The following is a 22362-nucleotide window of genomic DNA, read 5'->3' on the forward strand; positions in this document are numbered from 1 at the left end:
AAAAAGCTAGTGTATATACCGCATAACTTCCTTGTACGGAATACTAAATTATACGCAGTTTTTGCTGCATTTCATTTAGACTTATTTCGTTGAATTTCATCAGAGATATATTTCTCATTCAATTAATTTAGTTCTCACTTCGCGGAAGGCAAAAATCATAAAACCTCAAAATATCTTTATTAAAAATTTTAAAAATAGAGAAAAACATAAAACACTAAATACATTTAAAACAATTTAAAAAAAGAATTTTTACAATTAAAAATCACAGTTTCCACGCAAAAACAAGTCATTCGGCAAGCGGGCAAGAAGGCAGATTTTTCAGTGCACAAAACTAAGTTTCCCTTTGGTCTAACTCGGCAAAAAGACACTGAAGGTGCAGAAACTGCTATGGTAAGTAAACTTTGGCTTAGCCGCACTTTAGCAACTTTTAAATTTTTGCTAATTCTACAACTATTGCATGCAGAATTACTAAGGCCATAAAAACCTTAACCGGAAGATAAGAACAGCATAATTCAATCATTCAAGTAAAAAATGAGCCATTTACCAGCATATAAGAATAAAAAACACTGAGCTCACTGAGCCGAGTAACTGAGTGGGTATATATATTAGATTTATATACGTTTCCGAATCGGTGAGACCGATTGCAACCAAAAAGGGAGGTAGGTGCACAACTACATGTTATATCAGTCTTATACATTAAATTCTAACCTTCTGAGGCTACTCGTTTTTGAGTTATGCAAGATACATATATACCTTCTGTCGCCCAACATTGTTGGTCCGAAAATCACACTTTCAATTTTTTTGATGCCAAATTTATTCAAAAAACATCTTCCATTGGAGAAATGGATTTTCTAGAGGTATTTCACATTCAAAAAATATCTTTCTGTTCTAGTTAACGATCCTAATTCCAATCCATCTTTGCCTTCGGCCTTTAAAGAAATTATGTTTTAGTTCTGGTTTCATCAACAGATGGCGCCACTAGCTTATTTTCTGTCCAGGCTTTTTTATACTCTACCTCGTTCATTTGCGCTTTTGCAGCTGACGATGGTGGTTCGGTTAAACCATTGAAACTAGTCCTGTGAAAATTTGAAAATATAACGCTGATTTTTGTTGTTTGACTTCTGAATTAGTATTTGTTCGGTGTGTTATTGTGTCTTAATTATGGATATTTGTGTTGAAATATGATAACGGAAATTTTTCGTGATTACAATACTTCCTTTACTTCGTAGAAGGAAATAAAAATAACCTTCAAATTTTCATGATGCAAATATTTTAATATCTATATACAATCATCGTTATAACGTTTACACCAATTTTGTAATCAAAATAAAGGAGATTTTCATTGTAGAGGTGATGCTTTGTGAGGCAACAGGCACTTGCTGTATCCGGTTCGAACTTCACGATAAAAAGCATGTAGAACTGATAGGTTGGTCTCATTGAGCAACTTCAAGCAACCAAATGGAAATTTGTCAAAGCTTTCATGCTGCCATAAAGCATGCACAGTATTTTGGGAGTCAAAAACAGATATGAAACAACCTATGAGAACTGAATTAAAGCTCTTCAACTTGAGTGAACTCAGTTCCATAGCAGCTTTAAGTCTTCCATCCCATATATCAGTATGACTATTCATATTAAATATTTGCAATTCATAAACTCCTGGTCTACAAGGTAGAGTTATTATACTCCAAGGTAGAAGCATCGTAGTGGCATTTGTTTCACTAATCAACATCGGTACAACTTTGTTCACATAGTTAGACTGCCATTCAGTGTCAGCTGAAAGGTCCTGGCGAACTTTAGCACAATGATCATGATTATCATATTCCCATATGTGAACTATTTCATTGAGTGCATTAAATTCAGTGCTCCAAAATCCAAACAATTTAGAATGTTTAAAACGAAGATGAAAATTGTCTTCGGTGAATTTCATATATTCCTTGTAATCTTTTGGATGAATAGTATACGTTCTAATTTCATAGATCTTCTGTGATTTATTACTATCAAAGTATAATCCATCTATTTCGGCATCTCTGGAAGGTGGGATTGATAATGTTCTTTTGAAATTAAATAGAGATTTGAATGCTGCATTACTTTGACCCCGGTACAAGATCCCAAAGAGTCCTTTATAAAAAGTAGATGCCATAAATAAAACTTAGAATTTCAGAGTACTAACAATTTTAGAGAAGAAAAATTGTTTTTTTAGCAAAAGATGTGGTCAGTAGCAATATAATCAACTAGAAAATTAAAAATCAGATAATACTCCCGTCAGCAGTGGATGCAGATTTAGATATCAGGCAGATAATTTATTTTAAATAAAACAAAACTCATTCGTTTGTTTTTAAAAATTATGATCTCGAGCTCGTTATCTTATTCCAGCATCAGTGTTATTTATATTTATAAAAAGTCTTAATGTTCTATCAAAGTTAACTCAAAATTATATCTACTATTATATACAAAATATTTGTATTGCAGCATTAGTATAATTTATTTACACAACATTTCAAAAAAAATTGTTGGCAATAAGAAATTAATATATTAACATTTCGAGTTGTGTTCTCGTGGTTGAAAATGATTTTAAAAAACGGAAATTCTTCTAGCAAAATCAAATGCGTCCTTGCGTCTATGCAAGTCTAGAAGAAATATAAAAAAAAAAACTTTTATAATAAATGGAGCATAAAAGGCTTGTACCTCTGCCCTTCTATTAATCCCATGATCCAGTCCACTCTAGTAAAGATATATTTAAACAAATTTAAATTTAATTTTTAACAAATACGTATAAAAGTAAAAAAGCAAATTTAAATCCTAAAAAAAGGAAAAAAGCCAAAATAATTTTTAAAAAAATGTGCAAACATATAGAGAGCGAGTTTAAAATAAAAACAAAACTATTAGAAAAAGAAAGTTGTTTTTACTAAAAAAAAAAAGAGAAACAAACCAGGTAATTAGCGCTAAAGTTGCTAAGTACAAACAAAATTGTTTCATAAGAATAAATTGAATTTAATTAAAAAAATTAAATTTAAATACAAATTTAATTAAATATTCTTTGCGCCATTGCTGCGAGAAATGAAATTTAAATTTAAACAAATTTAAATTTAATTTTTAACAAATACGTATAAAAGTAAAAAAGCAAATTTAAATCCTAAAAAAAGCAAAAAAGCCAAAATAATTTTTAAAAAAATGTGCAAACATATAGAGAGCGAGTTTAAAATAAAAACAAAACTATTAGAAAAAGAAAGTTGTTTTTAATAAAAAAAAAAGAGAAACAAACCAGGTAATTAGCGCTAAAGCTGCTAAGTACAAACAAAATTGTTTCATAAGAATAAATTGAATTTAATTAAAAAAATTAAATTTAAATACAAATTTAATTAAATATCCTTTGCGCCATTGCTGCGAGAAATGAAATTTAAATTTAAACAAATTAAAATTTAATTTTTAACAAATACGTATAAAAGTAAAAAAGCAAATTTAAATCCTAAAAAAAGGAAAAAAGCCAAAATAATTTTTAAAAAAATGTGCAAACATATAGAGAGCGAGTTTAAAATAAAAACAAAACTATTAGAAAAAGAAAGTTGTTTTTAATAAAAAAATAAGATATAGATAAAGTAATAGTATAGATACAGTTAATTATGAAAAAATATTCTGGTACTTTGTAAGAAATTATAGTAAATATTCAGTCAACTTGGTACAAATAAGTTTTTTTGCTGTAGTTTTATTTTAACTTAACAATATTTGGTTAACATTCTTTTAATAGCTTTTGTTCTACATTTATACCATTCAGATCTAAATTGTATATGAATCAGATTTATAATTATTCTAACAGCTTGTCTTCTCTGTAACTGCACACCATAATGCACAACGACAGAAAATATAAATAAATAAATATAAAAATGTAAATTTTGCTATAATATTCCACCATAAATTTCTGCTACGTGAAGACATTTTAAAATTTTAAAATTCGAAACTTTTCAAAATCGTACCACGGCCATATACTGGGATTTTATCAATGATTTTATTACGAAATCGCGTCTAGGCAATTTTTTTTTTTTTTTTTTTTTTTTTTTTAGTCCAAAGGGATTTCAGTCCGGAAGGACTATTGCTTTCGTTTTGGCATTTTGCGTCGGACTCATAAACGTCGGTTCACTTTTCAAACTGTTGCCACAAAATGTTAGAGTCCTGCATTATATTTGAAGAAATTAAATAATGAAAAATCTGCATAAATGATTGTCTATTTCTCGCATTGTGATAAAACAATGGTACATAGAGCCATCGAATTTTGAATGACGAAATCCTACTGCGAATATGGGCATTTGAAATCCCAAATTTGGAATTTGTTTTATTATAGATTTTATATTTTGTAAAACTTTAACGAATTTTTGATTTACAAACTCAATGCTTTAAAAGCGAGAAATGGCAACGTTATATAGAAAAAAAAAATACTTTTATCTCCAGCTCGCGAGACTGTGTATATTGGAAATTCTAAAGATATGCTTAATTTAACATTATTTTGCGATATTGCTCTTGAACTGAATTTTATGGTTTAAGTGCAAAGAACATGATATTTAATAAATAAAGGTAACACTCTAAACGTTAAAAAAACGCCCCTTTGGACGTAATTTAAAATCTGAAAAATTTCAGATTTTTTTTTTCTATAAATGTCAATATATTAAGATATATATATAGATATATTATTTATTTATTTATTTGTAGATCACAGGCGCTTTCACTAAATATTCCCATTAAATGAAATGACAACAACTTCTGTTTTTCCAAACACGAAAATACGTCCGACACGAAAATACGTCGTGAAAACAATCAAAATTGCTTCCAGGAATTTTAAAATGCACCTGAATCTTTTTGACACTTTTGTTGAATATGCAATTTTGATTTAAAATGTTTTAAGAACAAAAAATTCAAATTCTCTTCCCACGAACTTTTTCTTTTCTTTTTTTCTTACTTTTTTTCGAACTAACACGATTCAAATACTGCAATTTTAAAAACCTCCATTATATTTTGATTCTGAAAAGATATTTTTGTACAAGAACGAATTTTTACGAACTGCATTTTTAACAAAAATGTCGTTTTCATAGTGCACTTTCCGAATGAAAGTGGCAATCTCGAATTGCAAGAAAAATGGCAACCCTAATTACGGGAATTTCCCTCTGTGCGTTAAGTGTATTAATTTCAAACTTCGATTTATTTCCAACTTAAATTTCATGTTTAAAATTGACTAAATTTTGCTGATTTAAACCACTATTTTTAAAATGAATTCTAACTTTATTATAACATACATATGCTTTATGAAATCACGAATTACAAATAATCGTAACGTATTATTGTTACACGAATAAACTTAGTAACTTCAAACTGCATAATTTCTTTCTATATTTAGGTGCTGAAATAAATGCAAAAGACGGATACTGCCAAAAATTTAGAGGACATTTACAAAAAGCCCATTAAAGTGCAAATTTTTTATTGTGTTTTTCTGCAATCCCCCTTCTTTACGGAATTTCTGAAGAAACAATGATATATTGAGTCATATTCCCATGACAATTTTAATCTTGTTGAATATTTTATGCATTATTGATATATTTTTGACAATGATAATTTATAGATCTTTATATGCAGGATATCATTGCATCACAGTTACTACTCAGAAATTCTTCAGGGTACAAAATCTATAAAACTTTTTTTAATGAAAACTGGGTTTAAGAATATTAAAACTTACCGGCCATGGTAAATCGTAAGAATAAATTGTAATGCTCCTGAGAAGGCGCTCAAACCTGGAAGCGTAATGGCAGACCGCACATTGAGTTGAACAGTGTTAAGCGAATTTCGCTTACTGCGCATGCTTGATGGTGTACCTTTGGCGCGGGGAGAAATATTGGCGACTAAGCAACCCTACGCTAGCTTATTCGTGATCTCCATGGCTGTCGAGTGTGTTCGAGTGATTCCACAACTGCAATGTTGTGGAACTTTGCTAATTAGTTATTTTAACGTCCATACCGATTGCACTTGCTTATTTTTCTAATATATATTTCACTGTAATTTGTCAATAACAGTGCATTTAAAATTTGTTAACATATGTTCGTAATAATTCGTTACTTAGATGTAATTTGTTCACATGTTATAATTCAGTAATTGTAAACTGGAGATTCTAGCTTAGTTTGTTAGCGTATATCCGCGCTTTACTTTCTCATTTTAAAGAATTTAATAACTAGCATTAAGGAATTGTAAAATTCAGTGTTATTTGCAAGCACTTGTTATATTCCTCAGTATTTCTTTATGTATGTACGAACGGAACGTATGGTAAATCCTGAATTGTTTTTATTGCTTAAAAGTATAATGAATAAATTTTCAACTAATATATCCTAAATTTCAGTCTTTTTCTGAAAGAAAATTTGTACAGTTCCAGAGGAATGTGCAAAATTTCATAAGTATTATATCTTACATTTTGAATGCAAACACTGCTTCACATTACTTCGCAATAATTTCAGCTTTCTAGTTGTTTGAGAAGTACAGCAAAAAATAGTATTTTAACACAGTAATTAATTTACATTTACATTATACTCTACGAAGTTTTAAACGCCAGATTTGTTTACAATCAGATGGCGGTACATCTACCATATGCCGTATTTATCTTCTTTTCAAATCGCGCCGACATAGTTATTACGCCAAATTCTTTTCTGAGCATGCGCAATATGCGACATTCGTTTAACACTGTTTAACTCAATGTGCGGTTTGCCATTACGCAACCTGGAACCTCTGCTTTTGTTTTCTGGAAGAATAAAGGTTTGTAGGCATGATCATTGGCATTAACGGTCTAGTATCCTCTTGTGCTACATATCACGAATTCGAAAGCAGATTTTAATCAACAACTTCGAAAGCTGGCAATGTTATATAAAATTATCCCATCATTCTACATCACCTGCAGAATAAGCATTCTTTTTACATTTTTATACCATTATAGGATGATTTCTTAGAGTACAAACAACGACTTAAAGTAAAAAAAGAAATTTAAAACTTTCTACAACTCTTGATAATCAGCTCCATCCAGCGTCAATTCTAAAACATAACACGTGATCGCATGCGAGTATCTTCGTCCTTAATTTTTTCTTTGCGCGCACCATGTAGCGGTACGTCTAAATTGATAAAAACGAATGCGAAAGTAGTTCGGAGTATTCAGGTTTCCGGTCATTTTGCATTTTAACAGTAAACAAAGTAGGTTCGAGTGTGTTGAATCTAGTTCTCTTAGAAATATGGTGTATAGAAGCCTACTTTCTAAAGTTTTCTTAATGAAATCGCAAAGCGTCTGCATAAAACATATAAAATCTCAAATGAATTTTGAGTAACATTTTGATATTTATCAACCGAAATGTCTAAAACCTAAAGGACCTGATTTTTTTTTTCTCTTCAGTATATATCCCAGATTCTGTAAATATATTCGGATTTTGTGAAAAGCTAAATGAATTTTAATAATGCCGCGCATGTGCAGGGTCGCCGCGTGGGTATTAGGCGCCCTTGTTCAAATTGCAATTTGCCACCCCTTTATGGGGTTCTGTTGCGCTTATGTAAAGTGCTGCAAATTACACTCATGTCCATAAATTAAGGATAATGCAAAATCAGGCAAAGGAAGAGTTAGAAGCAAAACAAATTTGACTTATTTGCAAAGCTTATTTATTAAACAAAAGGTAAAGGGGAAAATAAAAGATGTTATATGTTTGATATTGTTAAAAAAATTAGCGATTTTTTCTCCCTCGAGCAAATTACAAAAAAAAAAAAAAAAAAAAAAAAAAAAAATATTTACAAAAAACCAATATTACATTGTTGGTATGATTGTTAATACATTGTATGTCTCCCAGACGATGCAATACAGTCAGTACAACGCCTAGGCATGCTGAGTTTACAGTGGATGGACAAAAATATGGAAACACCTTGTGAAATGCATGTTTGAAAAGAAAGATTGATTTTAATGAAATATGTAGGTGGCGCTGGCGTTTTTGACTACTGACGCCACCTATACAACTTCGTAAATGTGCTAAACAGTTCAGTTGTTGTCGGAGTACTGTTATGTGAGGTTGTCATTGCATTATGTCAGAGTTAACAGACTTCGAACGTGGGTAAATTGTTGGAGCACGTATGGTAGGTGCTTCCGTAAGCAAGGTAGCCGAGGTGTTTAGTGTTTCAAGAGGTACTGTATCGAAGATTTATTCTGCATATTTGAAAAGCGGAAATACATCATCTGCTAAATCACAGCGCGGACGAAAGTGTGTCCAGAGTGATCGTGACAGACGATCATTAAGGGCAAGTGTGACGAAAAATAAGAAGACCACAGCTGCAAAAGTTACTGCTGAAATGAATGTTGTGTTACCGAACCCTGTGAGTACCAAAACAATTAGAAGGGAGCTTCATAAACAGGGAATTGCTGGCCGTGCTGCAATTGAGAAGCCACTCATCAGTGATGCTAATGCCCGTAACAGGAAAAGGTGGTGTTTAAGTCATAAAGCCTGGACTATAAAGCAGTGGAAGCGAGTAATATGGTCTGACGACTCTTCTTTCACATTGTTTCCCACTTCTGGCCGAGTTTACGTCTGGAGAGCGACATCTCAAGCCTATAATATAGACTGCTTGTTTCCAAGAGTGAAACATGGCGGGGGTTCTGTTATGGTTTGGGCAGCCATATCGTGGTTCTCTGCTAGCCCCATGATAACTGTGTCAGGGCACAGGACTGCCAAGACTTATGTGAACATTTTGGTCGATCAAGTTCATCCCATGGTACAAACTTTGTTCCCCGATGGTGATGGTGTCTTCCAAGACGACAAAGCCCCTGTTCACACAGCTCACATTGTCCAGGACTGGTTTTCTGAGCACGAGGATGAGTTTTCCCATCTCCCCTGGCCACCACAGTCACCAGACCTGAATATTATCGAACCTTTGTGGTCTACATTGGAACGGAAAGTGCGTTCTCGTTATCCACCACCAACATCGTTATTTGAACTTGCCACCGTTTTGCAGGAAGAATGGTATAATATTCCCTTGGCAAACATACAGGAAGTGTATTTATCCATTCCGAGAAGACTGCAAGCTGTTTTGGATGCCAACGGGTTTCCTACACCATATTAAGCAAAGAAACATGTTTTTTTAAAGGTGTTTCCATATTTTTGTCCAACCCGTGTAGTTTAGTTTAGTTTAGGAGTATCCTGCAACCCTCCTGGCAGACAATAATCGGCCTCATGGTTAACGCAGCACACCCGACGCAGACAAACAACAACAAAATAATAACAATAATAATGAAATAAATAAAAGATTAAAAGATTTAAAGTCCTATTCCTATGATAGTCTTGTTTTCATTCACAATCCTCATAATTTCTGTTGCATAGCTATTCAAGAATTTTCTTTTTTCAATTACATTTTGTTCATTTATTTTTCCAAATCTCGTCCTCACACTCTCGGTCAGTTTACATTCTTCCATAAAATGAGCTGCATTTCCGTACTTTCCACAAGCCAAGCATCGATCATTGCCCTGGAGATTAAAACGTTTTAAATAGGCCGGGAATCTACCATGATCCGTGATAACTTGAGTAGTATCTATATTATTAAATAGATCCATTTTTCTTTTTAGGGTCAAAACCCTTAATTTTATTTGAACCCTTATTTTTATTTGAACCATTCCATTCCCGAGCCCATTTCTCAATTATACTTGCTTTCATTTTTCTCAAGGTAATTCTTCTGGAATCATTAATAGCCTCATAACTATCACCCCCTCTCCCAGGGCAGCCTCTTTAGCTAGCATATCCGTCCTTTCATTCCCGATAACACCAATATGTGCCTTGACTCAATGAAAATATATAGAATTTTTCTCTCTTATTTTATTATAAATGTTTTTTATATCCAAAAGAAGTCTATTGCTTGGTTTCGGATTTGCCAAACCTTGTAGGGCCGAGAGAGCATCAGAATAAATATGTATTGTAAAGTACTGTTTTAAGTTTTTATAACTCCACCGCAGTCCCTCTCTAATTGCAACCGCTTCAGCTTGATACACTGATTTATTTCCGTCTAATCGTATTTTTCTAGTATAGATTTCGACTCCGTAATAAAAAATAACAAAAGCGCAACCAGTTCCACCTTCATATCCGGAGCCATCAGTGTATATATCAATCATGCCAGTATTCATATAATCTTTATCGTACGGTATACCCTTGAAATCATTTGGATGTATATTAATAAAATCTTTTCCTGTTAAGGCGTTACCATACAAAACATCACCATTTTCACATGTTAAAATCTTTTTAAAACCATAGCTGAGTAAAAATTTTTTATAATAAAAGCTATAAAAAATTGAGAGTGGCGGAATGCCAGCAAGTAAGCAAATAACTTCTGTAGAAACAGTACGGAAAGCTCTTGTGATTGCAAGCAGCCAGCTCCTTTGCAATGAATCCAGTTTAGTTCTCAGTCTAATCAATTCCCCTGCCCGGCAGCCCCACATGCCAATACCATATAAAATTTTTGGCCTAATAACATTTAAATAAATATCTCTAAAGGTAGTGCTTTTTAACTAAAGTTTGTAAATCAAAGGCACTTCTATAATATTTTAAAATTTTCTCTATATCTCTGTGAATCGCCTTAAAATGTTCAATAAAAGTTAGCTTTTCATCAATAATCACTCCAAGATATTTAAAGTGACTTTTAAAATTAATCTTAATACCATTAAATTTCAACTTTGGTTTTCTAGTAGCCTTACCACCCTTAGGAAAGCAAATGGCATTTATTTTTTCATTGTTGAACTCTATATTTTCTTCTCTACTCTAATTCATAAAATTTTTCTCTAAAATCTTAAAAGTTTTTTCGAGTTTCTCTAAAGAGTCATCATAGACAATACCCAAAATATCATCTGCAAAACAGAATAACTCAACACCAGTCATTAATAAAAATTTTATTGACAATGAGGCTCCAGAACAGAGGTGCGCTGCAGCAGCCTTGAGGACATCCTCTTTCAATATCGTAAACAAGATGGACAGAATCATTTTTATTTTTGAAAACAATCTTCCTATTTCTTAGATAATCTTTAATAGTTTCAAATAGTTGTTTTGTGATCCCTATTTCCTTCAGTTCAGATAGCAGGGACGGCCAAATAATTGAGTCGAACGCTCCACGGATATCGAAAAAGATCAGGTCAACATGATGTCTTTGCTTCTTATCTTTCAAATGAAATAAAACGTTATAAAAGGCCAAATCCGTAGACTTGCCTCGTTGAAAGCCATATTGCCTGTCGCTAATATAGTTTATTTCTCTTAATTTGTGTTGAATTCTGTTTGTAATTAGTTTGTCATAAATTTTTGCATAAGTCTTTAAGAGGCAAATAGGTCTATATCCTCCATTACCTTTTGGAATGAGTACCATTTGACCAATTTTCCAAGCATCTGGAAAAACACTCAAATAAAGACATCTGTTATATAAAATCAAATGAAATGAAGGAAACTCCTCAAATAATTTCTTAATAAGCCAAACCCCGATCCTATCTAATCCGGGGGGCAGAATGAACTCTTAAACACTTAATCGTATAAGAAATTTCTTCATAGGTAAAAGCATTTTCAATTTTGTAATCATCTTCCATATTGACCTCCCTCGCGATACTTAAATCACTATCCTGCTTTCCATATATGACTTCTTCCACAATTTTCCTATAAATCTCCTCCACAGAGGCGATCCCCACTTCCTGTGACTGTTTCAAAATCATTTGACTTCTTAACCTTCCTTTTGCAGTCCGATAATAATTATCATAATACTCCTCATTTAGTAGAAAGATCCTATTTATATAATTAGTCCAAAGGGATTTCAGTCCCGAAGGACTATTGCTTTCGTTTTGGCATTTTGCGTCGGACTCATAAACGTCGGTTCACTTTTCAAACTGTTGCCACAAAATGTTAGAGTCCTGCATTATATTTGAAGAAATTAAATAATGAAAAATCTGCATAAATGATTGTCTATTTCTCGCATTGTGATAAAACAATGATACATAGAGCCATCTAATTTTGAATGACGAAATCCTACTGCGAATATGGGCATCTGAAATCCCAAATTTGGAATTTGTTTTATTATAGATTTTATATTTTGTAAAACTTTAACGAATTTTTGATTTACAAACTCAATGCTTTAAAAGCGAGAAATGGTAACGTTATATATAAAAAAAAATACTTTTATCTCCAGCTCGCGAGACTGTGTATATCGGGAATTCTAAAGATTTGCTTAATTTAATATTATTTTGCGATATTGCTCTTGAACTGAATTTTATGGTTTAAGTGCAAAGAACATGATATTTAATAAATAAAGGTAACACTCAAAACGTTAAAAAAACGCCCCTTTGGACGTAATTTAAAATCTGAAAAATTTCAGAATTTTTTTTTTTTTTTTCCTTTTAGTTTTTTTTAATTTTCTTTTTGTAAAGAGCTAAATTTCTTTTGTATTCAATTTTTCTCTTAAGTCTAACATTATCATCGATCTCGCTAACCTGGGAACTCTTCCTTAGTGCACGAATAATCCTCCTTTGCTTGTCCAAATCTTGAGTCCACCAACTAGTAATTTGTCTTTGTTTTTTCTCACATTTTACTTTTAGGTACTTATCCATATTATCGATTAATAATTCTTCCCGTCGAGAAACGCTCTCATTCATTTCCATTGATGTCTCGCACTTAATTATTCTATCTTCACAGTATTCAATGCTTTTACCAATATTATGAAGCATATGTTTGACTTTTCTTAAATTTCTACTGTAAGCAAAGAAGTAATCTTCTTCAATTTGGAAATTTTTCAGTCTCACTAAAATGTATTTATGATCACTCAGTGATTCAGCATCTAGAATTTACATTTCAGCGCTCCTCATTTTTAGTGTCGACGACCCAAGCGCGGGATCAGTCCATCCAACACCCACCGGCGAGGAAAAGGCAGGTCTAGAACCACTTTCGTTAAAAAGTTGTAAAATAAAATCGTTGACTAAAATCCCCCTTTGATCCAAAATCTTAGAATCCAGTTAAAACTTTTAGCCAGTTAAAACTTTTAGCATTAAAATCACCAATTATAATAAAATCTTCTGCATATACGTTAAAACCTTCTTCCAGTTCACCAAGATGTTCATTCAAGTCTTCCGCCGGTGAGAAATAAACAGAGATAATACTCATTTTGAAGCCTTCCCTTTCTACAGTAATTGTCACAATACAATCGGAGGCCGCCCCTACGGAAAACTCCAAATTTTCATTCACAATAATAATGGCCGCTCTTCCGTTATCTGCGTTAATAGTCCTCCATGTACTTTTAACGTGTGCCATTTTCCTTCTATATAATACGGTTCCTGCAGCGCAATAATATCTGGGGTATCACTCAAAATTTTATCTATAGCTGAGAGCTGGACTGCTGCAGCAGCACAATGATTTAAATTTAAGCTTAAAATCTTCATATTTAAAATCAAACAAAGCAGTAAAATATCAGTTAAAATCTGAACAATAAAAACAAATTTCATAAAATTTTGAAACCACTCAGTCTCTTCTTCACTGTTAAAAGCTATAAAATGTAAAATCAAATCACTTAAAATTTCTCAATATAAAATCAAAAGTCTCTTACCTGACAGGCATGCTGAGTATCAAATTATCGATCTGATCTTGGGGGATATTACACCACTCAAAATGCAATGCTCTCCGAAGTTCCGGTAGACATGTAGGAGGAGGCTGACGGGCTGCAACTCGTCGGCCAAGCATGTCCCACACGTGCTCTACTGGATTCAAGTCCGGTGAGAATGCTGGCCAGTCCATACGGGTGATATCCTCCGATTGAAGGCATTCGCTTACAATGTTTGCACGGTGAGGACGGGCGTTGTCATCCATAAACTCAAATTGTGCGCCCATGGCACCCCAAAACAAACGTACATGTTGTTCCAGAATGACGTCCCGATAGATTTGGCTTGTCATGGTTCCAATTTGAACATGCAGGTCAGTTCTGGAACTCAGAATAATTCCACCCCCAAACGAGCACTCCTGCACCACCGTAACGGTGTCGTTCAATGATGTTTGCTTGGTGTTAACGGGTTCCTGGAGCTCTCCATATGAAAGTCCGACGAGAATCAGACTGCAAGCTAAGCCTGGACTCGTCGGAAAACATCACACAAGCCCACTGTTGCGGTGTCCACAATGCATGCTCTCTACTCCAGGCTAACCGCAGGCGACAGTGAGTTGTAGTAAGTGGAACGCATCTGACAGGTCTACGAGCATATAGACCAATCTGCCCTAAGCGCCTGTACACGGTCTACCTTGAAATTGTCGTACCAGTGGCTGAAGAGAGCTGACGAGACAGGTCTGAGGCTGTGCTCCGCCTGTTTCTTTTGGCAGTAACTGCCAAATACCAGTCCTCATTCGGCGTTGTAACGCTGGGGCGACCTGTGCTCTAACGTGTACTCACATTACCATCATCTTGGAACCGTTGCCAAAGCCTGGAGATGACACTCTGGGCAATTCCGAGTTCGTCTGATACTTCCAGTTGAGTACGCCCACATTCCAGACGGCCGATAATTCTACCCCGTAAAAAATCATCCAGATGCGTCCTTTGTGTCATAACTATTCGGTTATTGCACTGAAATGCTTATAAAGTGCCTACGAACAATTTTACTTCTTTGCCTGTATTCCTTATATATCACTCTCTTACACTCTCGTCATTGTGACGTACCATCGGTATCATCTGGTTACTTCCTGAAATTTGCATATGATTCTTGAAGATGTGTGTAGCGATTTTACAGGTGATATATTTATTTTAGAGTTCGATTTCCGCGTGACTCCGAATTATCCTTAATTTATGGACATGAGTGTATATGTGAATACTCTTTTATAATATTCAAAATTTGACTTTCGAACTGAAAAGCTTTAAAATTATAATAGTAAAACACGTGTTTGTCTTATTGTTTTTTATTATTTCATAAATTTTAAAAACAAAACAATGATAAAACATTTTTAACTTAAATATAAAAATTAGAAAATATATTCAAATATTGATTCTCCTAGCTTTAGCAGCTATCAATACGTTCGTATCAATTCCTTTATATTTAATTTATCCAAAATTTCGCTCTCTATGGATATAATTGACAAGTCCGATAATCTCGCCCTACGCCATGGTAGATCGCATTTAGTTTTTTTATAATTTTAAGTTTTGAAAAACTTCGTTGTCCAGTAGCCACCGAAACTGGCAGGGTTAAAGAAATCCGTAAAGCTAATGCAATATTTGGAAATGTATCGGTAAGATTGTTTTCATAATTATAATTTAAAACCTCAATAGGTGACATATCCTCTTTGGTAAAACGTGGCAAAGATTTTATTTCTTTGAACAAATTTAATTCTTCAATATCCTTTCCATTAACATTTTTAGTATCAATTAAGTTTTGTTCTAATCCTTTACAATGTTTTAAAATTTCATTGTCACTCCAGTTTTTTAAATTAGGTATATAGTGAAGCAATTGTAATGTTCTTTTAATTGACTGAATATTTCAGTAATTGAAGAAATAGTAGTGTCTAATATTATATTGTAAAATTTAACCTTAAATTTTTTGCCTCGGATTGTTGATTGGTTTGTTTATCTTGAAATAGTTTCTTTTTAAACCTGTTTCGACTTTGTGGAAAATCTGATCAACGATTATTCAGTTCTGATGTAAGATTTTGTAAATTGTCAGTCACGATTTGTAAATCACATTTAGAGTTTTGTATTATTTCATTTACCACATTTACTAAATTTAAAATATCGTGTCAGATGTTAATGGAACAAATGAATTTAAACAACGAAACCATCTGAATCAACTTTTTTGCTTGAGTTCTTGATTCCATGTCTCTTGTTTGATCTTCTTGAATATTTATTAACGCTCTCAAATTTCCCTTCAAATCGTTTTCTTCGATCATTGGGTTTTAAAGCCTGAATTCTACTTTCCCATCTTGTGTTGGAAAGTGGCTTTAAAGTAATATTTTCAACATACTGTTGCAAAATAGACCCACGTTTAACGGATGAAGAAAAGTAGTTGTAAAGCTCCTGCACTACTCCGAAGAAATTAACTGTTTCGAAGGAAATTTTAGCAGCATCATTTACAACTAAATTTAGACAATGGCAGAGCAGGAAATATTAGAGTGCCCTCGAATTATTTTCAATAATTTTTTGTTGCAATCCTTTATGCTTTCCTCTCATATTAGCACCATTATCATAAGATTGGTCTAGTAAATCTGATAAATTTAGTCGTAACGATTTTAAATGTCCATTTATGAATTCGAACAGACCATGTCCAATAGTGACGTCGACAGATTGAATCCTAAAAAAAAAAAAGTTCTTCGATTTGGGCTTTATCGGTTTCCTCGTTTTTATAAACAAATCGAATTGCAACAGTCAACTGTTCGGTATGACTGACATCAGGTGTAGTATCCAGAGTTAGTAAGTAATATTTTGACGATTTAATCATATGTAATAAATACTTTTTAATTCCTGCTGAACTAATGCTTATAATTTTATTCTGAATTTGATGCCCTAAGTAATGAGCAATGTTCTTCGTTTGAGATGTTTGAATTTTGTGGAGTTGTTCAGCGATTATTGGATCAAATTTTGCTACGGTTTCAACGAACTTAAAAAAATTTCCATTATCACTATGATACAACTCTTTCGAAGAACCTCTAAATGCAAGGCATTGCCGGGCTAAATATTGAATTAAATAAATAAGTCGTTCAATAACCGTTTGCCAGTAAACACTTTCTGCATCATAAAGTCTTTGCTGAACTGCATCAGTTGTACATACATAAATTATGAAAAGACATTTTGAGCTCACTGCATTTTGAGCTATGTTTAAGGTGAGATGCACTGCTTTCATGTATTTTTAAAATGTGGGTTAAAATGTGCCCAATCATTACATCCATCCTTAAATATTACAATAACAACATTATTACTTACAATTATGGAATAGACGGCAGCGAGCGGCACGTGGCTAAATGGCAGGTCTGGAATGGCACTTGGGCCCCGAAGCAAAATTATTCTGCCCGCGAATATATGTTTCGTCCTCCTGCTCCTCCTCCTCTTGCTACGCCTCATGCTGCTGCTCTCGCCTTCTGCTCCTCTTCTTGCTGCGCCTCTTTCTGCAGCCCCTCCTCCTGCTCCTGCTCTTGCTGCTCCTCCTCCTCAGGCTGCAGGAGCAGCAGAAAACTAAAATATGCTCCTGCTCCTCCTCCACCTCAGGCTGCTCCTCCTCCTGCGAAGAGCAGCACGAGGAGGAGCAGCATGAGGAGAAGCAGCATGAGGAGGAGCAGACTGTGGAGGAGCATCCTGAAGAGGACAGCAGGAGGAGGAGCAGCATGAAGAAGAGCAGGAGGAGGAGCAGCCTGAAGAAGAGCAGGAGGAGGAGCAGGCTGAGTAGTTTACATGGAAAGCAAAAAAACTGCGTTTCGGGAATTTGAATAAATAATTTCTAAATACTTTTTCTCCATTCGGTAATGTTCTATAATAGAACGATTCTGAAAACTTTCTGCCAGAATTAGCTCTCGGAAAATGTTTGGTTATCAAGCGGGAAGGATAATTTTTAGTTAAATAATCTCTGATTTATTATAGAAATTGTATCAAGCCAGCTAGCTGGATCGTTTAAATTCAAAGCCAAAATCTTCGTTTTGAGATATTACGTTATTACCCGGCGAATTTTCTACGTCAACATTAAGTTTTCTTATTGGTACAAATCGTGGCTTCTTCTTGATCATGTTCTGATAATTTACATTTTGAGATAAATTTTCATTATGAAATTCCAAACCAGATGTTGACGGTCCTAGTTCAATTGTCTGTCCGTCTAATCCAGGGGCGTAGCTAAGGTTTTAAGCTCCCGGGAACACCTAAAGATTTTGCGCACCTTTCTGTGTTCAAAGAACGGAAAATATTTCATTCTGAAATGCGTATCACCAGTTTGGCGCCTTCTGGATGCTGCGCCCGGGGACGGATGTCCCCCCCCTCCATGCTCCACCCTAACTACACAATTGTTCTAATCCTATTGTGTTTCTAATCCTATTATTTATTTAGAGATCCCACCAGTTTCTGATTAGCTTCCTCTCGTTGCAATTTCCTTTTTCCATTTTGTGCTCCAGACTTTTTTTTTTTTTTTTTTTTTGAGAACATGTTTCTAAAAAATATTTATTGCACTAAATAAAAAAAAATTTAATTTTTATTCCATATACAAAATGCATCATATGATTTTCTCTCAATATACTATTTGAAAGTCGAAAGCGCATTTATGTCATTTGCTACTAAATAAAGATTCAGATAAAGAAACTAATTTGACTGAAAATTTAGAAGCAATTGTTTTTTCGGAAAATTAATTTCTAAAAATTTAGTGTAAAATTTTTTCTTCTTTCTGCTGATTCAAAATATTTAAGTAAATTAAACCAATATTAATACAAATTACTAAAAAGCATTTGTTATAAGCGACTGAAATATTGAAACCATTTCAGGTACTATTAATGAAAAAAATTCTAAAAAAATTACTAATGATTATAGGACTTTTTCATTAATTATAAACTATTAATGAAAAAGTGCTATAATCATTAGTACTTTTTTTAGAATTTTTTTTCGATTATTTGGAAATTGTAATTGTATATCAGAAATAGATAAATAAAATTCTGCCCAGTTAAGGGTAAGATTTATTTGAGTTTTATAGAGGTAAATAAAAAGTTGCTTTTTGAATTATTTTGTTAATTTGAAAGATAAAAGTTTTTCTTAATGAAGTGTTTCTTTTTATGAATCTTTACAATATTAATAATATATTTAGTTAAGACACAATAACACGCCGAACAAATACTAATTCAGAAGTCAAACAACAAAAATCAGCGTTATATTTTCAAATTTTCACAATACTAGTTTCGATGGTTTTATCGAAACACCATCCTCAGCTGCAAAAGCGAAAATGAACGAGATAGGATATAATGATCAGATAAGATAAGAAAGCCTGAATAGAAAATAAGCTAGTGGCGCCATCTGTTGATGAAACTAGAACTAAAACATAATTAATTCATTAACTTCCATTGGAGAACTGGATTTTCTAGACGCATTTCACATTCAAAAAAATCTTTCTGTTCTAGTTAACGATCTTAATTCCAATCCAACTTTGTCTTCGGTCTTTAAAGAAATTATGCTTTAGTTCTGGTTTCATTAACAGATGGCGCCACTAGCTTATTTTCTGTCCAGGCTTTCTTATCTTATCTGATCATCATATACTAATAAATAATATAGATAAACTAATAATGGTTATAAAAAGGTAAAAATAAAGTTGTGTCAGGAGGAGTGCGTCCAAGAGCAGGCAGATAAACCTCCAGCTCAGCAGCAACAGGAAAAAAAAACCTTAACAAACTCTCTGATGCGAAGTTACAATCTAAATCCTTTCAGACTTTTTTCTTTTTCCTTTTTTTAATAATACGTTCTTGTTTTGAGTGCTGTGTTATTTTACATAAACAAATAAACGTGTCTACAAATTCACTTGCTTCAAAGCATAGTTAAAATATTAAGTGTAAGTTTTTATTAAATATAACACATTTTACTCTCCTTTCCTGCAGTTTTAACTGCAGTCGCGATAACCATCAGTGGAGTAAACTACGAGTATGTTTCATTAAATCTTCAATTCCTGTAGCTGCTTTTATATTACCAGTCATGATAAGGATGTCAGACATTTTCGTTTCGAAAACAGCAGTCAACCTAGCAGGTATGTTGTTGTTCCAAGGCGAAAATATTTCAAACACATGACATCAACTGCCACCAAAAGAATATTCTCTCAAAAATTTTAAGTTAAAAATTATTGATTATAACAAAAATAACCTTAAGAACCCTCTTCTCCAAAGACAGATGCGATCATTTAAATGTTACAGCATTATATTTACTATTTTAACATTTACAATTATGGAATGGCGGGCCGCAGGGGCACGTGGCAAAATGGCTGGTCTCGAATGGCACGTGGACCCCCGAAGCAAAATTATTCTGCCCAGGAATATATGCTTTGTCGAATATATGTTGGCGAAAATATTTCAAACACGGGACATCAGTTGCCACCAGAAAAAAATTCTTTCAAATGTTAAGTTAAAAATATTGAACATAATAAAAGTAACCTTAAGAACCCTCTTCTCCAAAGCCAGATATTTATCATTTAAGTATTACAATATTATCATTTACAATATTACAAATATTACATTAATATTTGGAATTATGGAATGGAAGGGCCGCGGGCGGTACGTGGCAAAAGGGCAGGTCTCCTGTTTCGTCCTCCTGCTCCTCCTCTCCCTGCTGCTCCTCACCCTGCTGCTCCTCCCCTTGCTGCTCCTTCCCTTGCTGCTCCTCCTCCTGCTGCTCCTCCTCAGCCTGCTCCTCCTCAGGCTGTTCCTCCTCAGCCTGACCCTCTTCAAGCTGCTCCTTCTCAGGTCGCTGCTCCTCCTCAGACTGTTCCTCCTCAGCCTGCTCCTCATCCTGCAACTCCTCCTCAAGCTGCTCCTCCTCAGCCTGCTCCTCCTCCTCTTGCAGCTCCTCCTCCTCAAGCAGCTCCTCATCAGGCTGAACCTCCTCAGCCTGCTCCTCCTCAGGTTGCTCTTCCTCCGGCTGCTCCTCCTCCTGCTGCTCCTCCTCAGCCTGCTCCTCCTTCTGCAGCTCCTTCTCAGGCTGCTTTTCCTCAGGTTGCTCCTCCTCCTGCTGCTCCTCCTCAGGCAGCTCCTCCTCCTGCTGCTCCTCCTCCTGCTGCTCCTCCTCTTGCGGCTCCTTCTCAGGCAGCTCCTCCTCAGGCTGCTCCTCCTCCTGCAGCTCCTCCTCAGACTGATCCTTCTCCTGCTGCTCCTTCTCAGGCTGCTCCAGCAGTCTGAGGAGGAGCAGCAGGAGGAGGAGCTGCCTGAGGAGGAGCAGCAGGAGGGGAAGCCGCAGGAGGAGGAGCAGCCTGAGGAGGAGCAACCTGAGAAGGAGCAGGCTGAGGAGGAGCAGCCTGAGCGTGAATTATTCATGAGTAATCGTACGGTATCATTGTATTGAATTATTTATTTGTATAGTATTTTCAATGTGCAAGTAAAATTTTACTGTACATATCTTATTATTGAATTGCTCGCTAGTAATATGTAACATCATTTCAGTAATAAGCACCTATAGGAAAAAATTATTATTTTGATGTCAACATGGCAGATATGATTAATAACATGAATAGTATTATCATTAATTTAAGTAATGGTATTGAATTATTGTATATTTACAGTAATCATTTTTTAATATTTGCATATAATCATTGTTTTGAATCATTGTATTTTAGAAATTGTATAGAATTAATGTTTTTATAGTGTATTTTTAGTCTTATTGCAATTATTCTTTTAACTCTATTAATATCCAATTTTAATATAATAACTGTATCTTTAGTAGTAAGCTGTAACATAAAAGTTAACAATGACATTCAGAATAACTAGAGACTTACGTGAGATCTGAGCATTTTCATACTTCTCCATTATAAATTTAAGTTGGCAATATATGAAATATAAGCATTTGTATGTTCTTCGGTTTTTGTATACTGAGTTTAAATGTTGAATTTTGCATTAGTAAATTCATGTTGACAATGTCGTCACTTATCAATCACAACAGTATAATATAATCATTATGTATGATATATCTTCTTTATGTATTGAATTGTAAACTTTATATATAACTTGCTAAAATTACTTGCTAAAATATTGAACTGCAATCTTATGTGTCACTTGCTAAAGTTATGTTCGTAACTCATAAGTACTGTGTTCACACAGATGTAACCATTTTTAATATCTATGTCTTGTAACACTAATCAATGTGCCCTATGAGTGGATCCTAACATGGGTCAGTTTTAGATAAGGGTGGACGTGGTGCTAAACCAATTAACCGTAATAGTAAAGGGTTGGTGCCCACGTCCTCCGTCACTAAACTAAACTAAGGTTATTTTTGTTATAATCAATAATTTTTAACTTAAAATTTTTGAGAGAATATTCATTTGGTGGCAGTTGATGTCATGTGTTTGAAATATTTTCGCCTTGGAACAACAACATACCTGCTAGGTTGACTGCTGTTTTCGAAACGAAAATGTCTGACATCCTTATCATGACTGGTAATATAAAAGCAGCTACAGGAATTGAAGATTTCATGAAACACACTCGTAGTTTAGTCCGCTGACGGTTATCGCGACTGCAGTTAAAATTGCAGGAAAAGAGAGTAAAATGTGTTATATTTAATAAAAACTGACACTTAATATTTTATGTGTTTTGAAGCAAGTTAATTTGTAGACAAGTTTATTTGGGTATGTAAAATAACACAGCACTCAAAACAAGAACGTACTATTAAAAAAAGGAAAAA

General features: G+C 34.0%; 2 protein-coding genes across 3 annotated transcripts in view; one reads left to right on the plus strand and one right to left on the minus strand.

Moving 5' to 3' along the window:
* The window catches only part of LOC118201278 (CUE domain-containing protein 1-like), an 88483-nt gene that overhangs the window by 8703 nt on the left and 57418 nt on the right, over positions 1-22362 (plus strand). The window lies entirely within an intron of this gene.
* LOC118201276 (protein NipSnap homolog 3A-like) lies at positions 1285-2279 on the minus strand. Its single transcript, XM_035373342.2, has one exon. It carries the CDS (start codon positions 2138-2140, stop codon positions 1340-1342), a length of 801 nt encoding a protein of 266 aa, XP_035229233.1. The 5' UTR covers positions 2141-2279; the 3' UTR covers positions 1285-1339.

The sequence above is a fragment of the Stegodyphus dumicola genome, chromosome 1, assembly GCF_044657685.1.
Source record: "Stegodyphus dumicola isolate Sdum_Otavi_A_Nest chromosome 1, ASM4465768v1".
NCBI classification, from domain to species: domain Eukaryota; kingdom Metazoa; phylum Arthropoda; class Arachnida; order Araneae; family Eresidae; genus Stegodyphus; species Stegodyphus dumicola.

What these genes read in the sequence shown, in the direction of transcription:
- LOC118201276 (XM_035373342.2), bottom strand. Translation starts at nt 2,140, where the DNA reads ATGGCATCTACTTTTTATAAAGGACTCTTTGGGATCTTGTACCGGGGT.